Source organism: Podarcis erhardii, assembly GCF_964252035.2.
Source record: "Podarcis erhardii genome assembly, chromosome: 16".
In the NCBI taxonomy this organism is placed as follows: Eukaryota; Metazoa; Chordata; class Lepidosauria; order Squamata; family Lacertidae; genus Podarcis; species Podarcis erhardii.
In genome coordinates this window covers 26,226,015-26,252,785 of record NC_138514.1, presented here as the reverse complement: position 1 = coordinate 26,252,785, position 26,771 = coordinate 26,226,015, and the positions used below count along the sequence as shown (strand labels likewise).

Sequence of the window (26,771 nt, the reverse complement as noted above, 5' to 3'; positions counted from 1 at the left end):
CGTAGCCAATCAGATTTCACGTGACATAACATCGCACAGTCAAATCAGAGCAATGGCTGTGCTGCCTTCCCTCACTCTAAATGGGTGGATATTTCCACCCCATTTTTTATTATTCTCATTATATTATTATTATTATTATTATTATTATTATTATTATTATTATTATCATCATCATCTCTTCACCATGAGTGCCTATGGCAGGCTACAACAATTTAAAAACATGCTATTAAAATTAGTTAATACCAATGTCTGAAAAAGGATGGTGCTATTTGTAGCAGGTAGGTTTCTCAAAAAAGAGAGTTGCATGTCCTTGCGTGTTCTAAGGAGGTGAGCACCCAGGGGAGAATTCTGGCATGAGCTGAAGCTTCTGGGCAATGGGATCAAGAATGGCCACTAGTCTTCACTGTGCATGCCTAGAGGCTCTCAAACACAATCCCTGAGCGGATTTCCAACCACCCCACTCCTTCCCCAACTCCTGGCTTACCTCCTATCGGGTAAGATTGGAACTCGCCACCCTTTCACCTGGCTGAGCCGGGAGTCAGAGAGCTCGATGTGCAGCGGGAGTTTGGGGACCCAGACGGTCATCTCCAGGAGGGCGGTGAGGTGCTCGTAGCTAAAGGACACCCCAGCATTCATGGAGCCCCTTGATTCTTTGCCACTCACAAAGACATAGTCGCAGCTGCTGGAAACCTGCAGACAAAACTGGTGAGTTAGGGTACCGAGGAAGAGGCTGCTTTGGCCATGACAAAGCTGAATTCCCATGCTAGAGGTCACAAACTGCCTCTCACAAACTACTGGTGGTTTGTGGACCACTGTTTGGGAAAACCTTTCATCTATGAAGCTGGCTGGTTGTTCTGGCGTCAGGGATACGTGGTGTGTGTGTGTGTGTGTGTGTGTGTGTGTGTGTGTTAGACATTAGCTGGGGTCTATTTCTTCTTATTCCCCCGGGGCTACTTAAGCTTGCCTTCAACATCCAAGAGACACCAGCTCAGCATGTCTGCAAAGGCAATCTCAGCTCGGCATCGGAATAAAAATGAGCCCCGAAATGCATCTCTGGATATTGTGTCGTTCATCAAAATAAAGACGACGCCACAGCGCTCGCCTCCTCTGCGCTAATAAACACACCCAGCAACACAGTCCGGAGCAGGCTCGCTCCCAGCCCTTCCAGGGACGACAAATAATAGCATCTGTCTTGAAACGCTGCTGGAGAAAAACTCCCCAATGCCTCGTGCTGTACGCTAGCTACACTTTGGGTAACATCCATCCCTGGATGGGGAAGAAAATCAGGTTCGGGAGAGAGAAAAGAAAACCCTTCGTCTTTTTAAATCTAATTTTTGCATTTTTTACAAACAGAAAACAACAACATAAACATATAATCCCCTTTGACTTCCCTCCCCTCCCACTGTGGCTCTCTTCCGTAGCTTTATTTTTATAAATCCTTTATCACTCCATAGATTTCCGTCCATCCTAATGTGTGTAATTGTTTACAGTAATCTTTAAAAGTAAATGATAAACTTTCCCCATTCTTTATTAAAGTCAGTCTCTTCCTGGTTTCTAATTCTTCCTGTGAGTTTCACCATCTCGGCATAGTTTATCCGTTTTCTTCGTGCAGCCCATAGTTCCAGCTGCAGAACTCCCTCCCACAGGAGGCAAACTATGGCCAGCAATTTGGATGGCTTTAAAAGAGGATTGAACAAGTACATGGAGGGGAAGGCAATCGATTACTGTCTGCTGTAATGACTGTAGTTGGAGGCAGCAATGCTTCTGAAAACCAGTTGCTGGAAGACGCAAGAGGGGAGAGGGCTCTTGTGCTCGAATTCTGCTTGTAGGCTTACCAGCAGAGGCATCTGGTTGGCCACTGTGAGTACAGGATGCTGGACTAGCTGGGCCACTGGCCTGATCCAGCAGGTTCTCAGGTCCCAGGTTTGATCCCTGGCATTGCCAGATCAGCATCTTAAAAAGCAGAGACATCACCTTACCAACAAAGGTCCGTATAGTTAAAGCTATGGTTTTCCCAGTAGTGATGTATGGAAGTGAGAGCTGGACCATAAAAGAAGGCTGATCGCCGAAGAATTGATGCATTTGAATTATGGTGTTGGAGGAGACTCTTGAGAGTCCCATGGACTGCAAGAAGATCAAACCTCTCCATTCTGAAGGAAATCAGCCCTGAGTGCTCACTGGAAGGACAGATCGTGAAGCTGAGACTCCAATACTTTGGCCACCTCATGAGAAGAGAAGACTCCCTGGAAAAGACCCTGATGTTGGGAAAGATGGAGGGCACAAGGAGAAGGGGACGAGATGGTTGGACAGTGTTCTCGAAGCTACCAGCATGAGTTCGACCAAAGTGCGGGAGGCAGTGGAAGACAGGAGTGCCTGGCGTGCTCTGGTCCATGGGGTCACGAAGAGTCGGACACGACTAAATGACTAAACAACAACAACATTGCCAGATCGCAGGATCAGGGAGGAAGCCGGCTGGGCTGGGCTGGGCTGGGCTGCTGGTGGTCCGCATTTGAGCCATCCCTAGGTGGATCAAATAGTTACGTCTCAAGATAAGGCAGTCTAATACCACTCTGTGGGAGCTCCGTGGCTCTGTGTCATGGACTGGTTGGACACAGAGGAATGGTGGGAGGAACCAGCTGGGGAACCCCCAGGGGAAGAAGGCTCAGAGCGCAGGGAGTGTTGGTAGGATGACGATGAGCGGTCAGAAGAAGAAGACTGTGGGGAGGAGGTGTCAGAAGCTGAAGGAGCAACAGGGCTTAGTGAGCTGGGAGAGTCCGGGCAGAGAGAAGTCCAGAATCAGAGGCAGAAGCTGAAGCAGGAGAGGAGGGAGGCCAAGAGGCAGAGAGATCTGGCTGGTGAAGAGGCATGGATGTCTCCCCTTCCTGCTGCAACCAGCTCCCCTCCTCTCTGATCTCCCAGAACAAGAAGAGGCATGAAGAGGGCAGAGACTGGCGACGTGCAGACACAGTCTCTGATTGCTTGGGGATTGCTTCAGTCTCGGCAACTGCTTCATGCAGGCAACATCTACCGGAGACAAGTTGCTGTGCTTATTAGGCCTGGCATTCCTGCTGCTGATCATATTTTCGCTAATAAGGAGTTAACTGCGACTTGCACTAGGTGATTTACGGCTGGCTAGCTCCTGTTCACTGGATGCCCACGAGTTCTCGTGTTCTCCTGAGCGCAAGGTGCTTGCTCCGCAAGGGATACGCGTTGCTCTGAACCAGACGGGGCCGCGGCATCCGTCAGCCTCTCACTGCACAGATGAACGGAGGCTTGTTCCTCCGCGCTCCTCAAGCCCGGAGATCGATAGAGCTACTCCTGTTGTTTATGCCCCCTCTTTGCAATACACACCCGGGGAGTGGAGCCACCGACGACGCCACGGCTCTCCTTAATGCTGAATTATTTACAGTAACAGATAGCGGGTTGCCTGATGGATGGTGCAGGTTTATAGTCCTGACAGAGCAATCGCCCTCCCTCCAGTCTCTCCAGGTACGCAAGAGTTCCTGCCAAGCATACCTCGTTTGGAGCAATGTCAACATAACTCAGTAGGTTTGGGGGGGGGGGGCAGAGAAGGAATAGAGGAAGGTAAGTCAGAAGAGGAGGCAAAGGGGCAGTGACTTGATCAATTATTCAACCCGGCTCGCAGGCTCGGTCCCGTCCCTGGATTCGAGGGCCGGCAACCGGAGAGATTTACGAGCGGGGAAGGAGCACATTAGCCCCATCAGAGTGTCTCGGAGCCTGTCCAGAAATGCAGGATTGCTAGCGTGCTCGCTCAGGCTGAAAGGGAACCATTAAAACCTGGCAATGGTAAATCAAACTTGATTGTTTTCAGTCCAGGCAGTGGGCGAGGGGTGTAAGAATAGAAGAAGAGCCTGCCGGATCAGGCCAGTGGCTCTGTCTAGTCCAGCATCCTGTTCTCACATTGGCCAGCCAGATGCCTCTGGGAAACACACAAGCAGGATTTGAGCGCAAGAGCCCTCTCCCCTCCTATAGCTTCCAGCAACTGGTATTCAGAAGCATCACTGCCTCTGAATAGAAACAGAAAACAGCCATCATGGCTAGTAGCCATTGAGAGCCTTCTCCTCCAATCCTCTTTTAAAGCCATCCAAGTTGGTGGCCATCATTGCCTCCATTGGGAGGGAGTTCCATATGCACTGTGAGGAATTTGGCAGGGAGTGGGCTGGCTGCTGCTGCCTCTGGAGCAGGGATTATGTGAAAGTGGTGGGAGGGTGTATCATGGGGGTGGAGAAGCTACAGAAAGGTCAGAGCACCTTTCATACAAGGAATTGGGACTTTGGGGTTAGAACAAAATAATACTAATAATACTAATAATAATTACTGTCATTTTCCCAGACTGGGACTCAAAGTGGCTTACAGAAATCAAAACAACACAGATAAAATATCAAAAGCTAGCCAGAAGTGGACCTAACTTATAGAATAAGAGAACAAGAAGAACATATGTTTAAAGAAGATTGGAAAATGTTTGTTGAATATATGGGGGGAAAGTGTGTAGACTTGAAAACATTGGGAGCGTTAAGACAAATTCAACAGTGTAAATAAGTGTTGATGGATGTCATAATGGAATACTGAATGGTTTAGTTTATATAAAATATGCAGGGATTTGTGTTATGCAAAATGAACCATAGAAAGGGAAGAACGGAAGTCATTGATATTTTAAGGTTGTTTAAATGAATATTTTAAATTGTAAAACAGATAAATACACACACACACACACACACACACACACTGTTAAAAAGTAATTAAAATAATACAAAAAAATGTAATAAAATGCAGATACCTCTGGTTAGCCATGTTGGGACTGATCATACAAATGCAGTTGTGCCTCTCATATACCCACCCAGCTTGGTTCCCCATCATCCACCTTGATTCCCACCCACCCACCCACCTTGATGATGTCCTCATTGGTCGACTTGCATTCTGCGTCGGTCGAGATGTCCACGATGACGCCGGTCATCTCAATGGCAATGACCTTGACTGGGATGGCCACCGTCCGACCTGTTAGGATGGCTGTATTGATGATCTCCGTGTCCTTGAGGGGACAAAGGAGGCTATGGTAGTTATAGTGCCCGGATCCTACACTGCAGGGAGGGCGGGGACCTTTCTGGCCTTCCTCACCCTCTGCCTCCTGTGGGCCAGTTTTGACACATGGACTGGCCAACTGGCCTGTGAAAGTCCCTTGTACTGCTGGCTCCAGTTTTGGTGAGGGGATAGAAAAAGGTAAAAAGGTAAAAGACCCCTAGACAGTTAAGTCCAGTCAAAGGTGACTATGGGGTCATCTCGCTTTCAGACCAAGGGAGCCAGCGTTTGTCCACAGACAGCTTTCCAGGTCATGTGGCCAACATGACCAAACCGCTTCTGGCACAACAGAACACCGTGACGGAAGCCAGAGCACATGGAAATGCTGTTTACCTTCCCACTGCACCGATATCTATTTATCTACTTGCACTGGTATGCTTTCGAACTGCTAAGTTGGCAGGAGCTGGGACAGAGCAACAGAACTCACTCGGTCGCGGTGATTTGAACCGCCGACCTTCTGATCAGCTAGCCCAAGAGGCTCAGTGGTTTAGACCACCGCGCCACCTGCGTCTGTGATAGAACTACACTCCAGGCCCCAGAAGCGTGGGAAACACAGGCTTCTTTACTGCAGTCAGGGGAATGAGATCATGCAATGGGGCTGGTGGGCCAGTTTTGGGATATGGGCAGGTCAGGAAACAGAAGGCGCACAAGGCTTTTTCTCAGCCAGAACTCAGTTCCGGCACCTCTCAGGTGGGCACCATTGCCATTCTTAGAGAACAAGGGAGGCATTCATGGTGAGTTCCAGCAACTCTTTTTCTAGAAAAATAGCACTGGGCACACAGACACAAACCAACTTCCAGCCTGACTACTGGGACCCTCACCATGGCCAGTGGCAGGATGGCACAAATGTCCCTCTGGATGACCGCCAGCTCCGTCACAGCCTTCTCTAAGTCGGGCGGAGGGTTTCGGCCTCGGTAGTCTATATGCCACATGATGCGCCGGGTCACCGATTGGCTGGTGAAGTTCTCCATTTCAAAGTCCAGCTGCATGACCTCATAAGGGGAATCCTCAGCCCTGCAGAGAGAGAGAGAGAGGAAGAGAGAGAAAGGTGGATGCCAGCAGTGGAAGAACACAGAAATGGTTTCTTTATACAGATTTGAAGACTCCAAGCTGGTCATTTCCACACCCAGATCTCCAAAAAGATTTAACTTACTTATTTGACGACACTTAAATGCCACTTGACCGTAACAACACCTCTGAGCATGTTAGGAAACCTCTATGTAAGAAGGCGGATGTCATCAGTGTGGTGGTTACAGAGTGTTGGGACCTGGGAGACCCGGGTTCGAATCCCCGCCCAGTCAAGAAACTCACTGGATGACCTTGAACCAAGAACTCCATCTCAGTCTAATATACTAATTATAGCTCAGTAGGTTAAAGCACAGTGCTGATAGCACCAGGGCTGCAGGTTCGCTCCCCTTAGGAGACAGCGGCATACCCCTGCATTGCAAGGGGTTGAACTAGATAATCCTCAGGGTCCCTTCCAACTCTATGGTTCTTTGATACTTTGCAGGGTTCTTGTGAGGATAAAATGTGGAGAAGGAGAACTATGCAGGCCACCATGAGCTCCTTGGAGGAAGGGTAGGATAGAAATAGTAATAAAATAAGTATATAAATGGAGGTGGAAAGTGAGGTGGTTTCTTTACACAGATTATAAGATTCCAAGGTGGCCATTTTTATCCCTTGTATCTAAGTCTTTAAAGAGTTTTACTTGTTTGTTTGACAACATTTATATACTGCTTGATCATAATAAAACCTCTAAGCGTTTTACCAAAGAAACAAAAAAACTCACATTAAATTGATCGATGTAAAACATTTATTTCACAAATTGTATATACTACGGGATCGTAAGAAAGAAACCTCAAAGCGATTTACAAAAAGAATAAAAATTATTGGTAAATACCAGTTTGAAAGCTATTTAAAACATTCACACGAAAATAAAATCAACGATAAGCTAAAAAGCAGATTAAAGGGCACCTCCGAGTTCTCCGTTTCAGCATAGCCTTGCCTAACCACAAATGCCTGCCCTATGTCAATAAGCAGGGAGTTCCAAAGTGCAGGAGCTGCACCTTGAGTTTGGCTTCCCTTACTTAAATGAGGTGCTGAAGATCTGAAAGTGGGGAGGGGGGGGGAGTCAGAGAGAGAGAGAGAGAGACAAGACAGACTCTCTGCGCCTCTTTTATGTAACGTAAGCTAAACCCTCCCTTCTCCCTCCAAAAGAGTTCACTGAAATTTTCCCAGCCATCTTCACAGGCTTTTGAATTTCCACCTCCCACGAATGGACAAAAAAGCAGTCTGGGTACCACATTTATTACATGCAGGAGCATCTTAGTGTGTGAGGCCCCACCTGCCGTCTGAAGTGTTGCCTCTTCAATGGGAACGAGGCCTCACTTAGAGACTTCTGTGTGGGTGGAGATGAGCATTAAGAGGTTTAAGGCACAAGCTTAATGAGAAATAGGGGTTCTTTAGAAGATAGATTTTAAGGAGGGGCGGGGAGGGAGGGAGGGAGGGAGGGAGGGAGAGAGAGAGGGAGAGAGAGAGAGAGAAGGGAGAGTTATTTACTAGGAGGCTACTGGGGAATGGCATGTCTGGTCATCAGAATTCAAGTATCTTGGCAGTGCTATTTTTCTAGAAAAAGAGTTGCTCACCACGAACACCACCCTTGTTTTATTATAATGGCAGTAGCACCCGCCTGAGAGATGCCAGGATTGAGTTCCATCTTTAAAAATAATAATCCCTGCCTCTTGGAACCGAGAGAATGGATAAGAGAAATGTCACCCTCCTTCTCTCCAAAACTCCAAAACTCATAGGCTGAATGTAAAGCTGAATGTTGGTAGATTCCGGGGAGATGAAAATAAGGAGGACTTGTTCGCAGTTAACATTTGGAACTCCCTCCCCCAGGAGGCAGCAATGGCCACCGGCTTGGATGGCCTTTAGAAGAGGATTGGGCAAATTCCTCGGGGATAATAAGGAATATCCCTGGCTACTAGCCATGGTTCCTATGTCCCGCTTCCGTTACTGGAGGCAGTATGCCTCTGAATCAAAAGTAACACTGTTCACCTACTATCCCATTTAAAAACCACTTATCCTTGATGCCGGTCGATAAAGAGTAAGGAATCTAGAATATGAATTGTCTCACTGTGGTTAGTGTAGGATTGTGTTTCTGTTTTGGGCACTGCCTTCTTATACATATCAAAGTGCCGTTTATTTGTATTACTTTTACAGTCATACCTCGGGTTACAGCCGCTTCAGGTTGCATTTTTTTGGGTTACGGACCGCCGAAACCCGGAACAGGTTACTTCCAGGTTTCAGCGGTCACACATGCGCAGAAGCGCTAAATCATGCTTTGTGCATGCGCAGAAGCGCCAAATTGCAACATGTGTGTGCGCAGACGCGGGTTGCAAACGCTGCGGGTTGCAAACGTGCGTCCCGCACGGATCACGTTCGCAAGCCGAGCATCCACTGTATTTTTAAACCAAAATCAAGTAATAATATGGGTGTCTCCTCCATCAGCACCATGATGAGCAAATGGATTGGAACCCACAACTCCACAGCACCCCCTACAGCCCATCCGCTCTCGTCACGCCGAAGCCCCAAAGCTCCCTCCCAACCTTTCTGCACCCTCTCCCCCAGAAAACTCTTGCCCACGGACTCTGCGGAGGCCTTGGACGTCAAGGAGTCAAAATGCCAAGGCAAATGAAAGCCTTTGATGTCCAAATCCCCGAGAGCGGTGAGGACCGAGACGCATTTCACTCCCCAGCTGCAGTATTTGATCCAGGGGCGTGTGTTTTTTTCTTCTTAAAAGGTGACTGTAATCACTTTGAATTCATCACCCGCCTCCAATCTTCCAAGGCTGAGTTTAATCTGCAGCCCGGGAAGGAGCCAGTCAACCAGTCCCCCTCTGGTGCCTTGTCCAGCCCCTTCATCTCGTTACAGCTAAAAATATATAAATTGAGCAGCGTGGTAGATTGGCCTCTCTGCAAAACTGCAGACCTCCCCGGGCGCGGCATGTTGCAGGAGCGGAGAGTTATTTGGAAGTCATCTCCAGGAAACCTAAGATGGGGTAGTTTGCAAAGCCCCCCTGAAACGGCCCACCAACAAAACCCTATTGCCACCATTTTGTACAAGCCACTGGAATAGGAACATAAGTTTAGAAAGGCGCCCGGGATCAGAAACCACAACCCTCCCTGAAGAAACAGTGAGAACAGGATGCTGGACTAGGTGGGTCACAGGTCTGATCCAGCAAGGCTGTTCTTATGCTTTTATGAAGGGCAGGGGGCAGAGGTGCTGGGTTGCTCCGAAGATTAGGGGGGCTGGTGTACATCGTGAGCGTGTGATGTCACACGTGTGACATCACACATGTCTCCCAATGCTGTGCAGGGCAGTCTTCTGCTAGGCTGCTCCAGGCCCCCTCAATACTGTTGGGGAGGGGGCTGGGCCTCCTTCAAATATTGAGGGAGCTGAAGACACCTCCAACGCCTAGAGTTGGCGCACCTGGGTGGGGGCCAGCAACGTCGACCAGAATGACTGCTTTGGTTCTGCTTTTGCGTAAGCCACTAAACCGGATTAATGAGATTCAGGGGCGACCATCTCTGCAGTTCAAGATCATCCCATGAAAGCAGCACTCCCACAGACCAACAGACCCCCGTGTGACAGCGCTGTCCTCAAACCTGAGAGCCAGCCTGCTGTTTGATGCGCGCCAGCTTCCGATTCTGGGCTGGGTGCTTTTGATGTTTGCCTTGCTCGCTGCTGGAACCTCCTGACCAGCCTCCCCCGCCTGCTCCTCCGCTTTCTTCCCAATTTATATTGGAGTCTAAGAAATCTCAGCCAAGCATCTGAGCCGTTCCCTTCCTCGAGGAGCTCGGTTTAAAACAAGCCCACTACAAAGGCTTATCAGGAGCTCTGCAGGAAGCCTCCGCGGGGCAGCCGAGCCCGGCCTTTGATCCCTGCCTTTGGTTTCCAAGATGGCTGTATTATTTTTGTAATGCGCTGCTCTCCGTGCATTTTTCAACCTTCCCTTAATGGCAGAGCCGGGTCTTGTGGGCGTTCAATTCGAAGCCCCTCCTCACTACACGGCAGGGACCTCCTTGCCCCCTGCATAGGTGGGCTTTACCTTGAGGAGAGGAGAGGAACCGGGAGGTCGAAGGAGCTACACAGATCTGACTCACTGTATCCTGGCCCACACTGCCAGGGTAGAATCATAGAAATGTAGAGTTAGAAGGGAATCCAAGAGTCCACTAGTACAAACCCCTGCAATGCAGGAATCGCAGCTAGAGAATGCTTGGCAGAGGAACATCCAACCTCTGCTTAAGTACCTCCAATGAAGGAGAATCCACCATCTTCTAAGAAGAGCTTTCTGACAGTCAACAATGTTCAACAGTGGAATAGACTTCCTCGGGTGGTGGTGGACTTTCCTTCATTGGAGGTATTTAAGCACAGGCTAGATAGCCATCTGTCATGGATCCTTTAGTACTTCCTGTATCACCTGGGAAGACAGGCAAACTAATGCCAGTGTACAGGAAGAAGCAAAGATCACCAGTGTCGAAGCACTGTTTCTTCAACATCAACTTTGTTGGACTGGTCATGTTGTTCAGATGCCTGATTATCGTCTTCCAAAGCAACTACTCTATTCCAAACTTAAAAATGGAAAGCGTAATGCTGGTGGTCGACAAGAGGTTTAAAGATGCTCTCAAGGCAAATCTTTAAAAATGTAGTATAAAGTATAAACACCAACAACTGGGAAACACTGGCCTGTGAGTGCTCCAACTGGAGAACAGCTTTTACCAGAGGTGTCATGGGCTTTGAAGACGCTCGAACGTGTGGAAGGACGTGTGGATCCAGATTTGGCCTCCACAGTCACTTACAGAAGACAATCTTACTCAGCTATGAGTGATCGCCAAAGAAGAAGAGGAAGAGGAAGAGGAAGAGGAAGAGGAAGAGGAAGAGGAAGAGGAAGAGGAAGAAGAGGAGGAGGAGGAGGAGGAGGAGGAGGAGGAGGAGGAGGAGGAGGAAGAGGAGTACTTTCTGTGTCAACTTTTAAACACCTGCTGCCAGGACTATAAAAACAATTAAGAATACATCCTTCCACAATGATTAATTGACATCAGTTTTTAACTTTTTATGGTTTTATGTTTGTTGCAACCCGCTTTGATTGATTTTTTATATTACAGCACACCAGTTTTTTTAAACATAAATAAATATTTCTATTACACCCATTTTACAGGTAAAGGCATCAACGCCAGGAGGGAGCTCATCACACAATGACTCCGTGCCCAGTACTCTGTACATGGATGCTGGAAAAAAGAGCCAGTGGGCCAAGCATGTGGCCTGCAAGGTTGGGTTTCTAACTTGTTCTCCTGGAAAGATTCCTGTGCATTTAATAACTGCATGGTGAGCAGGAATGCAAATGAGGTAAACCCTCTCCCCTTGAGCATGTGTTACACAGGTGTTACAGGCATAAAGAGTCCTACCGGTGGATGGGGATGGGAGGGAGTTGGGTAGAAATATCTTTATCTCCCCCTTGCTTCACCCCACATCCTTAATCATTTCCCTGAACTCAGGTGCATTCCCAAATCCGGAGACTCTGGCAGGGACGTGTTTCGGTGCCACCTCTGAAGCCACAAGCCTCAAGGAAGAGAGATCTCTGGGCTTCCAGATGAAAAAGAAGTCTGTCTGGTGGAGATAACCATATTCCCTGCTGGGGGTGAGCAATCGGCTCAGGATGGGGGACAAGAGTTATCAGTCGCAGCCAGAACATCTGGCTGATCAGAGGTTCTGCCAGGCTGTGGCGTCGTCGGAAGATCTCGAGGAAGGGAGCCAAATTCAAGGTGGAACAGGATGAAAGGAGGAAGGGTGGATTTGTGAGGGGCTTCAGAAAGCTGAGCAGAAGTTGAATGCAGCAATCAGACAAAGATAAAGGGGTAGGTGTGCAAAGGGTGAGATGAAGAATGAGGAAGAACCCATCTGACTGCAAATGTGAGTGCAGGGCATGGTCCAAAAATGTATGATGCAGCCACTTTGCTGAAGGAAAGCAGCTCAGAGTGACTCAGGTAGGGGAGAAACTGGATTCAGTTCACATGTATAGGCGAACCAGCCTCATCTGCAGTTTCTGTAACAATATGCAAACTGAAACACAGAACCACCCTTCATATGTACCCTCCCAGTATGTTTCTGAGCACAATTCAAAGTGTTGGTGCTGACCTTTAAAGCCCTAAATGGCCTCGGCCCAGTATACCTGAAGGAGCGTCTCCACCCCCATCGTTCTGCCCGGACAATGAGGTCCAGCTCTGAGGGGCTTCTGGCGGTTTCCTCACTGCGACAAGTGAGGTTACAGGGAACCAGGCAGAGGGCCTTCTCGGCATTGGCACCCGCCCTGTGGAAGCCCTCCCATCAGATGTCAAGGAAATAAACAACTATCTGACATTTAGAAAACATCTGAAGGCAGTCCTGTTTAGGGAAGTTTTTAATGTTTGATGGTTATTGTGCTCTTAATTCTGTTGGGAGCCATCCAGAGTGGCTGGGGAGGCCCAGCCAGATGGATGGGATATAAACAATTAATAATAATAATAATAATAATAATAATAATAATAATAATAATAATAATTACACGCCTCTCCTAATTTTGCAGTACTATGCTCCAATCAAGGAATGTGAATGAGACCATTCTGAAATCAAGTGTGCATGCAAATGCTCATGTTAGTGAAAATAAATGTGCAAAGATGCTTTGCAAAATGCATATGAGGCAAAATTGCATGCAAGGATGAGTGTATCAGGAGAAATTTGCACTAAAATGGAGAATTTTCATGAGGACTTGAAAAAGGAAAAAAGCATACTGAACTCTGGAAAAATGAGAAGCTGAAATTTCATCCATCCCTAGCTGAGTCTGCTTAGTTTGTGCATGGGAGACCACTTGGGAACTATTCAGATTCCTGCTTCCTTGAGTTATACTGGGACAGAAATGCAGGATCGAAATGTAACAAATAAATAAGAGAAGTGGGAGAAGCCCAAAATAATATCGAAAAGCGCTGAATTAATATCATCATTATCTTCATCAATAATATTTATACACTTAATATGCAAAACTGCTAAGTGGTTTACATAAAACACAGTAAGATAATTTTAAAAGGGGAAAGGAAAATGTGTACACAACATTTGGAACACAAAACACAAAGAAATACATCAGTGAAAACAGAGAGGCCATCCATAGAACATTCAGTTACGTATCAATAAATAATCAAACAGAATAATGGGATGAATCTCATGCAGCCCTCTAGAGCTTTTGATACAATGCCTTCTTGCAATCCCTACAACCATCATCTGAGGGAGGCAGGTATTACGATTATTTTCCCCATTTTGCAGACAGTGTAAAGAGCTAAGGCTGAGTGAAAGAGGCTTGTCGGAGGCCACATGTCGGAGGCAAGAACTGAAGCAGGGCTGCTATCAGGCCTGGGCAGCAGTGCCAACACTCAGGCATTATGAAGGACATTATTATTATTATTATTATTATTATTATTATTATTATTATTATTATTCTAGGGACGCGGGTGGCGCTGTGGGTAAAACCTCAGCGCCTAGGGCTTGCCGATTGAAAGGTCGGCGGTTCGAATCCCCGCGGCGGGGTGCGCTCCCGTTGCTCGGTCCCAGTGCCTGCCAACCTAGCAGTTCGAAAGCACCCCCAGGTGCAAGTAGATAAATAGGGACCGCTTACTGGCGGGAAGGTAAACGGCGTTTCCGTGTGCTGCGCTGGCTCGCCAGATGCAGCTTTGTCACGCTGGCCACGTGACCCGGAAGTGTCTCCGAACAGCGCTGGCCCCCAGCCTCTTGAGTGAGATGGGCGCACAACCCCAGAGTCTGTCAAGACTGGCCTGTTCGGGCAGGGGTACCTTTACCTTTATTATTATTCTAATCACAATTCCAAAGTGCTGTTGTAGCTATCTTTTAAATGATCTCCAATCAAATAGCATTCAAACAACTTCACAGAAGAGCACAAACGTCAAGAGACCAAGCCTAAAGGTAAAGGTAAAGGTACCCCTGCCCGTACGGGCCAGTCGTGTCCGACTCTAGGGTTGTGCGCTCATCTCACTCTAGAGGCTGGGAGCCAGCGCTGTCCGCAGACACTTCCGGGTCACGTGGCCAGCGTGACGACGCTGCTCCGGCGAACCGGCACCAGAGCAACACACGGAAACGCTATTTACCTTCCCGCTATAAAGCGGTACCTATTTATCTACTTGAATTTAAGGGTGCTTTCGAACTGCTAGGTGGGCAGGAGCTGGGACCGAACAACGGGAGCTCACTCCGCCGTGGGGATTCGAACCGCCAACCATGCGATCGGCAAGTCCTAGGCGCTGAGGTTTTACCCACAGCGCCACCCGCGTCCCAAGCCTACCAAACCATTTAATCATCCATTTTGCCTGGCTGGTAAATCCCAACCTTAATTTTGATGTGATTTCACCTTTTCTACCAACCAAATAATAGGAACAGGGAAGGGGGAGCTTGAACAGATTAATTAATCTTTCTTTTTTCCTCTTTCCTCTTTTTGGGATGTTTTTCTTACTTTCCCCTTCTTCCTTGAGTTCTGGGCAAGAGTTAAGCAACTCAAGAGTTTACGTTCGAATTAATTTTGCTGATAGAATTGACACACAAAAACCTTGTACGTGCCAACCTGATGCTTAGTAAATAAACAAATAAGTAAACAAATAAGCAAGTCACCAACTTGGATGTCTTTAAAAGAGGATTAGGCAAATTTGTGGAGGAAAGGGATATTGATGGCTACCATCCCTGATGGCTATTATTTGCCTCCCTAGTCAGAGGCAGCAATGCTTCTGAATTCCAGTTGCTGGAAACCACAGAAGGGGAGTGTGTTCTTGTTGGTGGCCATCTTGTGGGAGGGAGTTCCATGGTTTAACTATGCACTGTGCGCAGAAATACTTTCATTTGTCCTTAATCTGCCACATTGCATCTGGCAGTGGAGGCAGAACACAACCATTGTGGCTAGAAGCTGTTGGTACCCTCCTTATCCTCCATGAATTTGCCTCATCCAAATGAGCAGCTCTCACTATAATCATGTGGGAGCGAGTTCCACGGTTTAATTCTGCAGTATCGCATGAAGAAGGGCTTTCTATGCCCTGCCTTTACAGACCAAGACCCCCACCCACCCAGGCGAGGCCTTCTAACGCCCGAAACGATTGGTTTGCCAAGAAGGTAAAACACCTTTCCTCCCTGCTCAGGAAAGTCTTTTGATTTCTGTACATTCTCGTCTCCAGCTTTCTTTCATGTTTCCTCTTGGATTGTAAGCCTGCAGGCAGAGTCCTTTGTCTGCCTCACCTACTTTGTACAGTAGTGAGTGGTTTTAGGTGCCGGATGAATAATCGACAAGAGCCCTGCAGCCAAAAAGACCTTACAAAGGGTGAGTTCGGGTCGCCAGTTACCATTCAGGTCGGTGGATATCAGTTGCCGGAAACCACAGGAGGCGAAACGGCTCTTGTGCTTGAATTCTGCTTTCTGCCACTGTTCAGCCCCTTTGAGAACAGGATGCTCGACTAGACGGGTCTTCCTCAAGTGTCCATCAATCTTGCTCCACCCAACACCCCCCCACCCCCGCTCCTAACTTCCTTACCTCTTCCTAGGCCTCTCTGCCTCCTCTCAAAAAGTTACTCCTGGCCCCCATAGGAAGTTGCCTTACGCCAAGGCAGACCTTTGCTACCTCTAGTTCAGGCTTGCCAACACTGACTGGCAGCATCTCTCCAGGGTTTTAGGCAAGGGGTATTCTCTGTCCTACCTGGAGACTGGACTTGGGACCTTCACAAAGCAAAATTCCTACCATTGACCAACAACCCTTCTCTCCTAACAGCAGAAGCCGTCCAAGACCCTTGGTCCATTTAGCCCAGCATTGCCTGCACTGACTGGCAGCAGCTGTTCTCCAGGGTTTTGTATGAGGAACGTTCCCTGTCCTGTCTGGAGACTGAACAGAGATCTTGCTCTGCCACTGAGCTATGAGCCTCCCTTTCTTTTTAGGATTATAGACCTTATGGTTCTGAATAAAGAATTGCTTTGGAATAAAATGCTCTGGGATAGCTCAGTTGGTAGAGCACAAGGCCCTTAATCTCAGGGTTGTGGGTTTAAGCTCCACATTGGGTGTAAAGATTCCTGCATTTGCAGGGAGGTGGACTTGATGACTCTTCTGGTCCCTTCCAACTCTACAGTTCTATGAAAAGAAGCTGCCTTATGCAACTCTCTAGCTCAATATTGTCTCCACTAACTGAGTCTGATTTCAAACAGGTCTCTTTCCCAGTATACCTGAAGGAGTGTCTCCACCCCCATCATTCTGCCTGGACGCTGAGGCCTTCTGGCAGTTCCCTCATTGCAAGAAGCAAAGCTACAGGGAACCAGGCAGAGGGCCTTCTCAGTAGTGGCACCCACCCTGTGGAACGCCCTCCAATCGGATGTCAAAGTCATCCGATTTTGCCAGTTCCACAAATTGGAAGAGGGCAGGATCCCCAAAGAATAATAAATAATAATAATATTTTTTTATTTATACCCCGCCCTTCCCGGTTCAAAAACCGGGCTCAGGGTGGCTAACAACAAATTAAAACACTTTAAAACACTTAATTATAAAAGCAGCAAAAAATACGGTATAAAAACATGAATAACAATAAAAATAAAAAATAAAAAATCAATCAATTAATCCCCAGGGCTAGCTGGCTGAATTGGTCCTACTTGGGCCAGCGAGGAGGCCAGGGGAGAATTTGCTGTGCGGTCTCAGAGCAGGTGATCTTCATAAAAATGGGGAGGGAAAGGGAAGAGAAGGGAAATAAAAGATCAGGGTGAATTCAAATTAAAGGCCAGGCAGAATAGCTCTGTTTTACAGGCCCGATGGAAGGAGGTTAAATCCTGAAGAGCCCTAGTCTCATGGGACAAGAGCATTCCACCAGGTCGGAGGACGTGCTGTATGGGGGAACTGGCTTCAGGCACCAGGACTGCTGGCAGACCAAGTCGGCGTTACAAAGATGTCTGCAGACATGGCATGAAGGCTGGCAACGTCAATCCACGCCATGTGGGAATCCCTTGCAGACGACCGCAGTGCCTTGAGACAGGCAGTCAGGTTGTGCATCCACAGAAGTGGCCAGAGGAGGAGCGCAGAGAGAAGGAACGCTGTGGTACATCTGAAGCAGCACAAGCAGACACTTTCGTCTGCCCCAGCTGCAACAAAACATGTCTCTCCCATGTCGGTCTCTACAGCCACAGCAGGCGCTGCAACCTTGCAGCGGTTTGACTTCACCCCCAAAGGCACACTCCTCCATTGTCTCCCGAGACTGACAGATGCCAACCCATGGAGCGGTTGACAATGATGGGGCTGAAAGCATTTCTTGGGGAGTGAAAACGGGCTCTCAGCCCCCAGCCCCCCCCCCCCCCCGCCAAGATAAAGGGCAAGATACAAGGTCCGCTAGCTAACATACTTCTTTCTAGGTTCAGGCAAGCCTCCGCAGAAATGTAATTTTAAAAACAACTACCACCAGTCTGCAAGACTCCAAAGAGGCGCAGCTGTAAACAATCAGAGATTAAAAGAACAAAGACAGAATGAATCCATTCTAAGAAAATCTCATTAACATTAATCACTAGCATACAGACCAGTTCACAGGAGTTCATCCAAACTAAACCATTATGCCTGTATCTTAAGCCACTTTTTAATTACTGCTGGATACGACAAGTTTATTTTAAACGTTGCAAAACTGTAGCTCACCGAATCATAGAAGCATAGAGCAGGAAGGGACCCTGAGGGTCATCTGGTCCAACCCCCTGAAATTCAGGAAACTCAACCAAAGCATCCATCACAGACGCCCATCCAACCTCCGCTTAAAAACCTCCAAGGAAGGAGAGTCCACAACCTCCAGAGGGAGACCGTTCCACTGTCAAACAGCTCTGACTGTCAGAAAGTTCTTCCTGATGTTTAGACAGAATCTCCTTTCTCATTATTTGATGCCATTGGTTTGAGTCCTGTCCTCCAGAGCAGGTGAAAACAAGCTGGCTCCAGCTTCCATGTGGCAGCCCTTTAGATACTAGAAGATGGCTCTCCTATCTCCTCTCAGTCTCCTCTTTTCCAGGCTAAACATACCCAACTCCCTCAACTGTCCCAAATAAATCCTGCCAATTTATCAATCTCCACTTCCCTTCTCAACATTTCATTCGGTATACATGTTTTAAAAACCACTGATTTTATCTATAGTCACTTGATTGCATTATGTCTGCTGTTCTGAAAGTGCTTTTGCTGCAGTTTTGAATGAATGCTTTTATGTAAACTGCTTAGAGGTTTTTTCTTTTTCTTTTTAATTAAGCAGAATATAAATCTTGCTAAATACAATAAGGACACAAGCACAAACCACTTAGGAACAGGAAAAGAAAAGGTTTGAATCAATTCAACAAGAATACAGGGCAATCAACTATACAGTACGACTGCACCTTACATGGGGGTTCAGATACATGAGTTCTGTGCATACATGAAAGTCAGGTACACCCAAATCTTTAGAACTGCCCCACATCTAGAAGGTAAAGAGGAGAAAAAGTTTCCCCAATGCTCCTAGAAACAAGGCAGAGAGCTTAAAAGTTCTTTCTGCACTGGGAAACCCCAAATGGACACTGAGCAAAAAGGTCTTTCAAGCTCTTCGCCTTGCTTGGATTGAACCTGAGCTACCTAAAGACAAAAAACACCTGTTTATGTATGCTACAACTGCAGCCTGAATAATTCATGCTCAGAGATGGAAAGAAGACCCTGTCCCAAACAAGAAGGAGTGGCAGATTAAATTAATGGACTATGCCGAAATGGCAAAACTTACTAGAACAATAAGAAACCAAGAAGAAAGAAACTTTATTAAAGGACAGGGGAAATTCGTGGAATATCTGAAAAGTTTTTGTACACATATAATAAGTTCATTAGCAACATTGACCTAAAACAAGCAGCTAAATGTAATGTTAAAGAAAAATTAGGGAGTAATTAATAATTGGAATAAGGTGGGGAATGAAGTGTTAAGAATTAAAAATATAAGAAACCGCAAAAGGGGTGGGGTGGGGTGGGGAGTCAAAATATATATGTTTACTGGGAAATCATTGGATTTGTATGTTTGTAAAAAATGTAAAACTGAAAAATAAAATTTATTTAAAAATGACCGCAAAAAACAACACACATGCACTAGTACTGTGGAATAAGACAGTTCCCTGCAATCCAGTCATCTCTCTGCACCCCCCCCCCAAAAAAAAATCTGCTGAAAAGGTAAGTCTTCAGCTGGTATCCAATGCTAACCAATCTTGGTGCCAGTAAGTGGGACAGTCTACCTGACAAGCACACGGTGGCCTCACGAGGACATCACGTGAAACACAGCCATTGTGTCTAGTAACCGCTGCATTAAAAAATTTAAAAGCGCATGGGCAATGCTGGCCAAAAATCTCAGAAGCGCATCCTACCTGGGTTGAGCCCCGCCGATCCAGGCCACATCGACGGTTGAGGTGGAGTGTTTGCTGCCAGTCTGGAACTCCGAATTCACGAGCCACTTGGGGTGCCTGGATCTGGTCGTGAGGAGATTCACCCCTTTCTTGGCCTTCACTCTGCCAAGCAGGAAGAGACAGAGGAGAGCAACACCTGTTTCTGAAGGACCCTCAAGTTTGGCTCCCACCCCTCCTCCTCATACGCCCTCGGGCAAGTCGCTTAAACCTTCCCAAATTTGTTCGAATGAACTCAAATGGCAAGTTTGGCCTTTACCGGAAGGTGGCAGCCATAACAGTGGGTTAGAATCAGAATGGTGAAGTCGGAAGGGATCCCCAGAGGTCCTCTATCCCAACCCCCTTGGCAGTGCAGCAATCACAGCTAAAGAATCCCTGACAGACCCCAACCTCAGACAGTCCAACCTCTCTTTTAAAAAATATATGAAGGAGAGCCCACCACTTTCTTTTAAAGAATATATGAAGGAGAGCACTTTCTGAAATAGCCATTCCATGGTTGAACAGCTCTTACCCTCAGAAAGTTCTTCCTAATCTTTAATCTCCTTTCTTGCCATTTGAATCGCCGTTTGAGTCCTTTTTTAAAAAAAATAAATTTTTATTTGTTTTCCAAACACATAATTAAAAACAAACAATAAACAAACTAAAAACATACAAACATATAAACATGTATAATTCCGTTATCTTGTTTTCATACACCTTATTTCTCCGACTTCCCCGTACCTCCCTTTTACTGCATCCTTATTTTTTTACATTTCTTTAGCAACTCTCAATAATTAATTATTTAATTCACTTTCATTACAATCCTTTTTCTTTAACTCATTAGTTACAGCTGCAATTCTCTATTTCTTATTCCCTGACATCTAGCACTCCTCAATTTTACAATAATTTTTAAGATATATCTTGAATTTCTTCCAGTCTTCTTCCACTGTCTCTTTCCCCTGGTCACGAATTCTGCCGGTCATCTCTGCCAGTCCCATATATTCAATCACCTTCGTCTGCCATTCTTCCAGAGTAGGTAGTTCTTGTGTCTTCCAATACTTTGCGAGAAGAATTCTTGCTGCTGTAGTCGCATACATAAAAAACGTCCTATCCTTCTTTAACACCAACTGGCCGACCATACCCAGGAGAAAAGCCTCAGGTTTCTTAGAAAACGTCCGCTTTAGGACTTTCTTAATTTCATTATAGATCATTTCCCAAAAGGCCTTAATCCTCAGGCAGGTCCACCAAAGGTGATAAAAAGTACCTTCAGTCTCATTACACTTCCAGCATTTATTATTGGGCAAATGGTAAATTTTTGCAAGCTTGGCTAGGGTCATGTACCACCTATAAATCATTTTCATTATGTTTTCTTTTAAGGCATTACATGCCGTAAATTTAACACCGGTGGTCCATAACTGTTCCCAGTCAGCAAACATAATGTCATGACCGATGTCTTGTGCCCATTTAATCATAGCTGATTTCACCGTTTCATCCTGTGTATTCCATTTCAACAGCAAATTATACATTCTTGACAAGTTCTTAGTATTGGGTTCTAACAATTCTGTTTCTAGTTTGGACCTCTCTTTCTGGAAGCCTATTCGCCGTTTGAGTCCTACCCTCTGGAGCAGCAGAAACCAAGAAACTGGTATTCATAAGCATTGCTGCCTCAAACCATGGAGGCAGAGAATGGTAACCAGGAATAGCAGCCATGGATTGCCTTATCTTCCATGAATCTGTCGAATTCTTTTTTTTAAAAAAATAGTTTTTATCAAAGTTTTTATTGTGTTACAAACCAACCAACCAACCAAACAAACAAGCAGGGAAAAGGGTGTCTATCATCTCCACTTTCAATTCACAGTCTTTTTCATATTTTTCACATTTCACATTTTTCAAAGTGAGAGACACTTCTGTCGTAGACATCTTGTGGTTGGGGGGAAAGAGAGGGAGGAAGAGTGTTGTTCTTTCAGCCATGTTGCATAGTGTTAGCGCAGGGGTTTGTGTCAGCGTCACTTGGGCAGGTCCATTGCATGCATATATATATATATATATATATATATATATATATATATATATATATATTCATTTATCGTTACTGACATTGCGAGAGATCAGGGGGCCCACAGCTTGGTTGGCTGCATTCAGTTGATTGCAGTGGGGCATGTTTGTTTTATATCGGGGTCAGAGCAGGCAGGTTAGCCATATTATGTACAATCCTCTTTTGAAGTCATTTGAGTTGGGAGACCAACACTGCATCCTATGGCAGTGAGTTCCATAGTTTCATTATGCTTCACATGGATTTCATTTCACCTGTCTCTCATCTTTTTCCCTTGCAGAACTTGCGGGGTGGGGAGGATAGGAGCAGAGTGAGAATGAGTTGACTCTGCTTCCTAATGGCTCCAGTTCCCATTACAGTGGTACCTCGGGTTACATACGCTTCAGGTTACAGACGCTTCAGGTTATAGACTCCGCTAACCCAGAAATAGTACCTCAGGTTAAGAACTTTACCTCAGGATGAGAACAGAAATTGTGTGGCGGCGGCACAGCAGCAGCGGGAGGCTCCATTAGCTAAAGTGGTACCTCAGGTTAAGAACAGTTTCAGGTTAAGAACGCACCTCCAGAACAAATTAAGTTCTTAACCCGAGGTACCACTGTACTGTTTGGGCTACATGCCTTCTCCCCACCAGCCCCAAACAGCACCAGCAACCACTGGCTGGAATGTAGCCTACTGTACAGCAAATGTGAAAATGAACAGTCTCCTTTGGGAGGTTTTCAAGCAGAGCTTGGATGGCCATCTGTCATGGATGCTTTAGCTGAGATTCAGCAGTGGGTTGGACTAAATGACCCTTGAGTGGGTCCCTTCCAACTCTACAATTCTATGATATATTTTGCCACCCGCTTTTGGCCTCAGGCCCGGCCTACCAGCAGTATGTGGCTCTCAAGGAGTTGTCCAAAAGGGATTGTTGTGCTTGACCTGACAAGGGTTTCCCTTCCATGTTCCACATGCTGCTGCAATGCTAGCTTTCTGCCAATTCTAGAAGCTCACATTGTCTTGTTTTTGATTCGTGAGGCAAGTTGAACTTTCATCTTGATATTATTATTATCTTCAGGGAGGGTGGGGGGAATAAATAAATAACAGATGGACTGAATAGATGGAAAGAAAGGCAGAGGGCCCAACAGGGGCTCTGGATCCCTGGGAGCTGGAAAACCTTGCTGCTCGATTGTTGGATCCCAGGGAAAACATCCAACTCTGTGATGAGAACAATGATGAATAAATAATACAACCTATTTGCATCTATTTGCAATGCGGGGTTGCTTTTTAGTGCAGGTCATGCGCTGAGTGAATGATGCTGTTTCGCAAAAAGTCAAGAACCTTCCAGCTCCATAGTTCTACAATTCTGTGATTCATGGGAGGTTTTCAAAACATCTGTAAGGGATTCTTTATCTCTGATTCTTGCATTGCAGGGGGGTTAGTCTAGATGACCCTAGGTGTCCTTTCCAACTCTACAATTCTATGAATGTTTGCCAGCTTGGATAGCTCCCTGAGCCAACGAGCAAAAAAACCCAGAAGTGATGTGAACAGTTGATCCGAGGAGATGATGCAAAATGAAATAAATTATGCAAATGTACCCCACTTTGCCTAATTGACATAAGGCGCCGAAATCAGCTGTTCCTGGCGCCGAACACAGATTTCCAGGGTGTGTAGAACGTGGCTGCTTTCTAACACCATGAATAAATCCATGAATATTGAGAAGGTCTCATTGAAAGGAGAACCCAGAAGGATCGTTGCTGGGTCTCCAGATACAAACAAGACACGGAGGTGGATTTTAAACTCACAGCTCAAGGGTGATAAGGAAAAAATCAAGTCTCCAGGCAACTACATTAAAAAGCTACCTTACATGGAGGCAGACCAGAGCTCCAGGGTAGATCATCTCCAGGCAAGGCTCTGGCAGAGACTCACTCCTGAAGCCCTGGCGATCTGCTGCCATTCAGTGCTGACAATATTGAGGTAGGTCGACCAATGGCTAGATTCAGTATACAATATGTTCCTATTTGAATCAGTCTTTTTTCCCCCCCGACCCATGAGGACTGCAATCTTGCTTTACTCTTGGAGGAAGGACAACAGCTCAGGGGCAGAACATCTGACCTGCAAGCAAAAGGTCGCAGGTTCGATCCCCTAGGTTCTCCAAAGGCAGCGCTGAGAGAGATTCATGTGTGATGCCCAGGAAAGCCACTGGCAATCAGTGTAGACAAAGCTGTGCTGCATGGGCCAATAGACTTGGCATGAAGAGGCTTTCTAATGCTATTCTAGGCTGCATCAGCAGAAATATACTGTCCTGATCAAGGGAAATCATAGGACCACTCTATTCTGCCTTGGTCAGAACCCAACTGGAATACTGTGTCCATTTCTGGGTACCACAATTTAAGATGGATATTGACAAGCTGGAATGTGTGCAGAGGAGGGCAACCAAGATGATCAAGGGTCTGGAAACTAAGTCTTATGAGGAGCGCTTGAAGGAACTGGGCATGTTTAGCCTGGAAAAGAGAAGACTTGAGAGGAGATATGAGAGCCATCTTCGAATATCTCAAGGGTTGTCACATGGAAGTTGGAACAAGCTTGTTTTCTCCTGCTCTGGAGGACAGGACTCGAACCAATGGCTTCCAATGACAAGAAAGGAGATTTGATCTAAACACCAGGAAGAACTTTCTGACAGTCAGAGCTGTTTGACAGTGGAACGGTCTCCCTTGGGAGCTTGTGGACTCTCCTTCCTTAGAGGTTTTTAAGCGGAGGTTGGATGGGCATCTGTCATGGATGCTTTGGTTGAGATTCCTGCATTGCGGGGGGTTGGACTAGATTATCCTTGGGGTGCCTTCCAACTCTACGATGCTACGATTCCTGATTCAGTCCTTTATTCAGAACCATGAGGACTAGAACCTTGCTTTCAGAGACCTCCTTGGAAGCCAGCTTCCTGCGGGTAAAGACGTTTCCCTCTCCTTCCCTCATGCATTACTGCCAGTGAGGCCTAACCAAGCAACACTTCCACCTAGAGAGCGACACATGTGATTTGGACGCTGCAGCAACCATCCCGTCCAACCGCTGCCCGAGGCGCTGCTTACCTGAGGGTGAAGTGCTCGACCGTCGAGTTGTTCATCAGGTAGAGGACGATGTTCAGCACCTCCCCGGGCTTGAGAGGTTTCTCTGGCAGCTGAATGAAGACGTTGTCGTCTAGCCGCTGCTCCTGGAAGACTGGGGTGGGGGGCGGCTGCACCAGCCTCAGGCTGCCAATGCGGAGCAGCGGGTGCTGCGTGGGACCCTCTGCCCGTGCCCCTCCGCCCCCCCTTCGCCCAGCCCCCTCTCCCCCGCAGTCCCCTGCCCCGTCAGGTGCGTGGAGAGTGTAGTACAGCTCCACCTGCTGGGTGTCCCCGGAAAGTTCCATCCCCTCCGGCGCTTTCCTCCGCCCCAGGGGCACGGCCGAGGGTCCGAACCAGGCCTGGGGCAGCTCAGCCTGGGCCAGGCAGGAGGCCAGGACGCCCCGCAGGCGGCAGGAGGTGCGCAGCTCGCGGGCCTCACGGAAAGCGTGCAGCCTCACGCAGGGCAGCCGCTCGGTGGCGCCGAAGTCGTCCCAGTCCCTGCCAGCGACGTAGAAAAGAACCTGCGCCGTGGGCTGGGTGGCCGGCACCCGCGTTCGGACGATGAAGGCGCGCACCTTCCAGTTGACCGTCAGCCGCTCGGGGATCTCCAGGGTGCTGGAAGGCTGCAGGAGTTCTTTGGGCAAGGCCAGGCTGGCGCCAAAAGGCCCCAGGGAGACGTTCAGGACTGGCAACTCCTTGGTCTGGAAGACGACAAAGGGCTCCGAGCGCGTCAGACTGGCGTTCCAGCCTGGAGGTCGCGTCTCCCGCAGGAAGAAGGCCAGTCGGGTGTTGGACAGGCGGTAGCTCACCGGGAGAGTGGCAGGAGCCGAGGGAGGCTGGGAGGTCTCTGGGGGCTCCGAGCTAGTGGGGAGGACCTTGGCATGAGCTGCAGAAAAAGAGAGAGAGAAAGAGGGAGTCAAAGGCGGTCAGGCCGGTCACCCTGCAGCGCACCTCCCAGACACTAGGGGGTACCAATCCAGTAACATCGGCTTTCCCGGAAATAGGGTTGTCCGCTTCATGAAATCTATATCCCACTTGGTTGCAAAAACGAAAAACCCCAAAGCGGTTTGAAAAAAAGATAAAGCAATATAATTACGTATCAACAAAAACGGGCCACAATAATTCAAGGTTTTCAAAAATTACTCCTGCATTCTCTCCCCCACTCCTGTTATACTTTATTAAATGTTCAAATGTTCCAATACATAATAATTGTTTTCATCTGTTTTGCTGACTTCCCACCCCATTTTCCATTGTGTTTCTTATTTCTCCCCCCTTCTATTTCTTATACTACAACAATACAATAATCTCTAATTCCTTCTGTTGTTTGTTGTTCAAATCCTGAGTTCATCATACTATAGCATTTCTTTAAGTAATCTGAAAAGGCTTCCATTCTTCCACAAAACAATAGTCATGAGTTTCTCTTATTTTGGCTGCTAACTTTGCCAATTCCACATAGTCCATCACCTTACTTATCCATTCTTCTTTGATAGGAACTTCTTCTTTCTTCCATTTTTGTGCATAGAGAATTCTAGCTGCTGTCATTAGATACATAGCTTAATTATCTTTTCCTTTTTGGGGAATTTCTGTCCCTAAAACCCCTGAGAGAAAAGATTCAGGGATGTGTTGTTGTTTGGTATAATCACTTGAAACATCTCCCCCCCCCCCAATCATATATCATTTCCCCAAATACCTTCACTTTCTTACACGTTCAACACACATGAAAAAAAATACTCCTGCATTCTCCAGCAGTTAACAGAAAGAACATTTGAAACAGATGAGAGGACATCTCTGTGAAATCCTCACAGGCAGAATGCAGGGATTCCCCTTGGCAGTTCCTTACTTTTGAGGAAGCCAAGAGTTTTGCAAAAGTCCTTTCTTTCATGAGAACATTAAAAAGAGGCTGGTGGATCAGGCCCATGGCCCATCTAGTCCATTTATATTCAACATTTCCTCCAAGGAGCTCGTGCTGGTTCACAAAGTTTTCTCCCTGTCCCCATTTTATCCCCTAAACAACCCTGTGAGGTAGGTTAGGCTGAGGGACAGTGATTGGTCCCTGGTCACCCAAGGAGCCTTATGCC

At 47.0% G+C, this 26,771-nt stretch overlaps 1 protein-coding gene across 1 annotated transcript in view; it reads right to left on the bottom strand.

Moving 5' to 3' along the window:
• Window positions 1–26,771, bottom strand: part of TMEM132E (transmembrane protein 132E) — a 132,360-nt gene that overhangs the window by 10,578 nt on the left and 95,011 nt on the right. The window contains exons 2-6 of the mRNA XM_081843480.1: window positions 24,679–25,579; window positions 19,549–19,689; window positions 5,919–6,111; window positions 4,907–5,050; window positions 485–690 (exon numbers count right to left, since the gene is read on the bottom strand). Of these exons, the coding sequence (XP_081699606.1) occupies window positions 485–690; window positions 4,907–5,050; window positions 5,919–6,111; window positions 19,549–19,689; window positions 24,679–25,579 (1,585 nt within the window). The remainder of the gene's footprint in view (window positions 1–484; window positions 691–4,906; window positions 5,051–5,918; window positions 6,112–19,548; window positions 19,690–24,678; window positions 25,580–26,771) is intronic.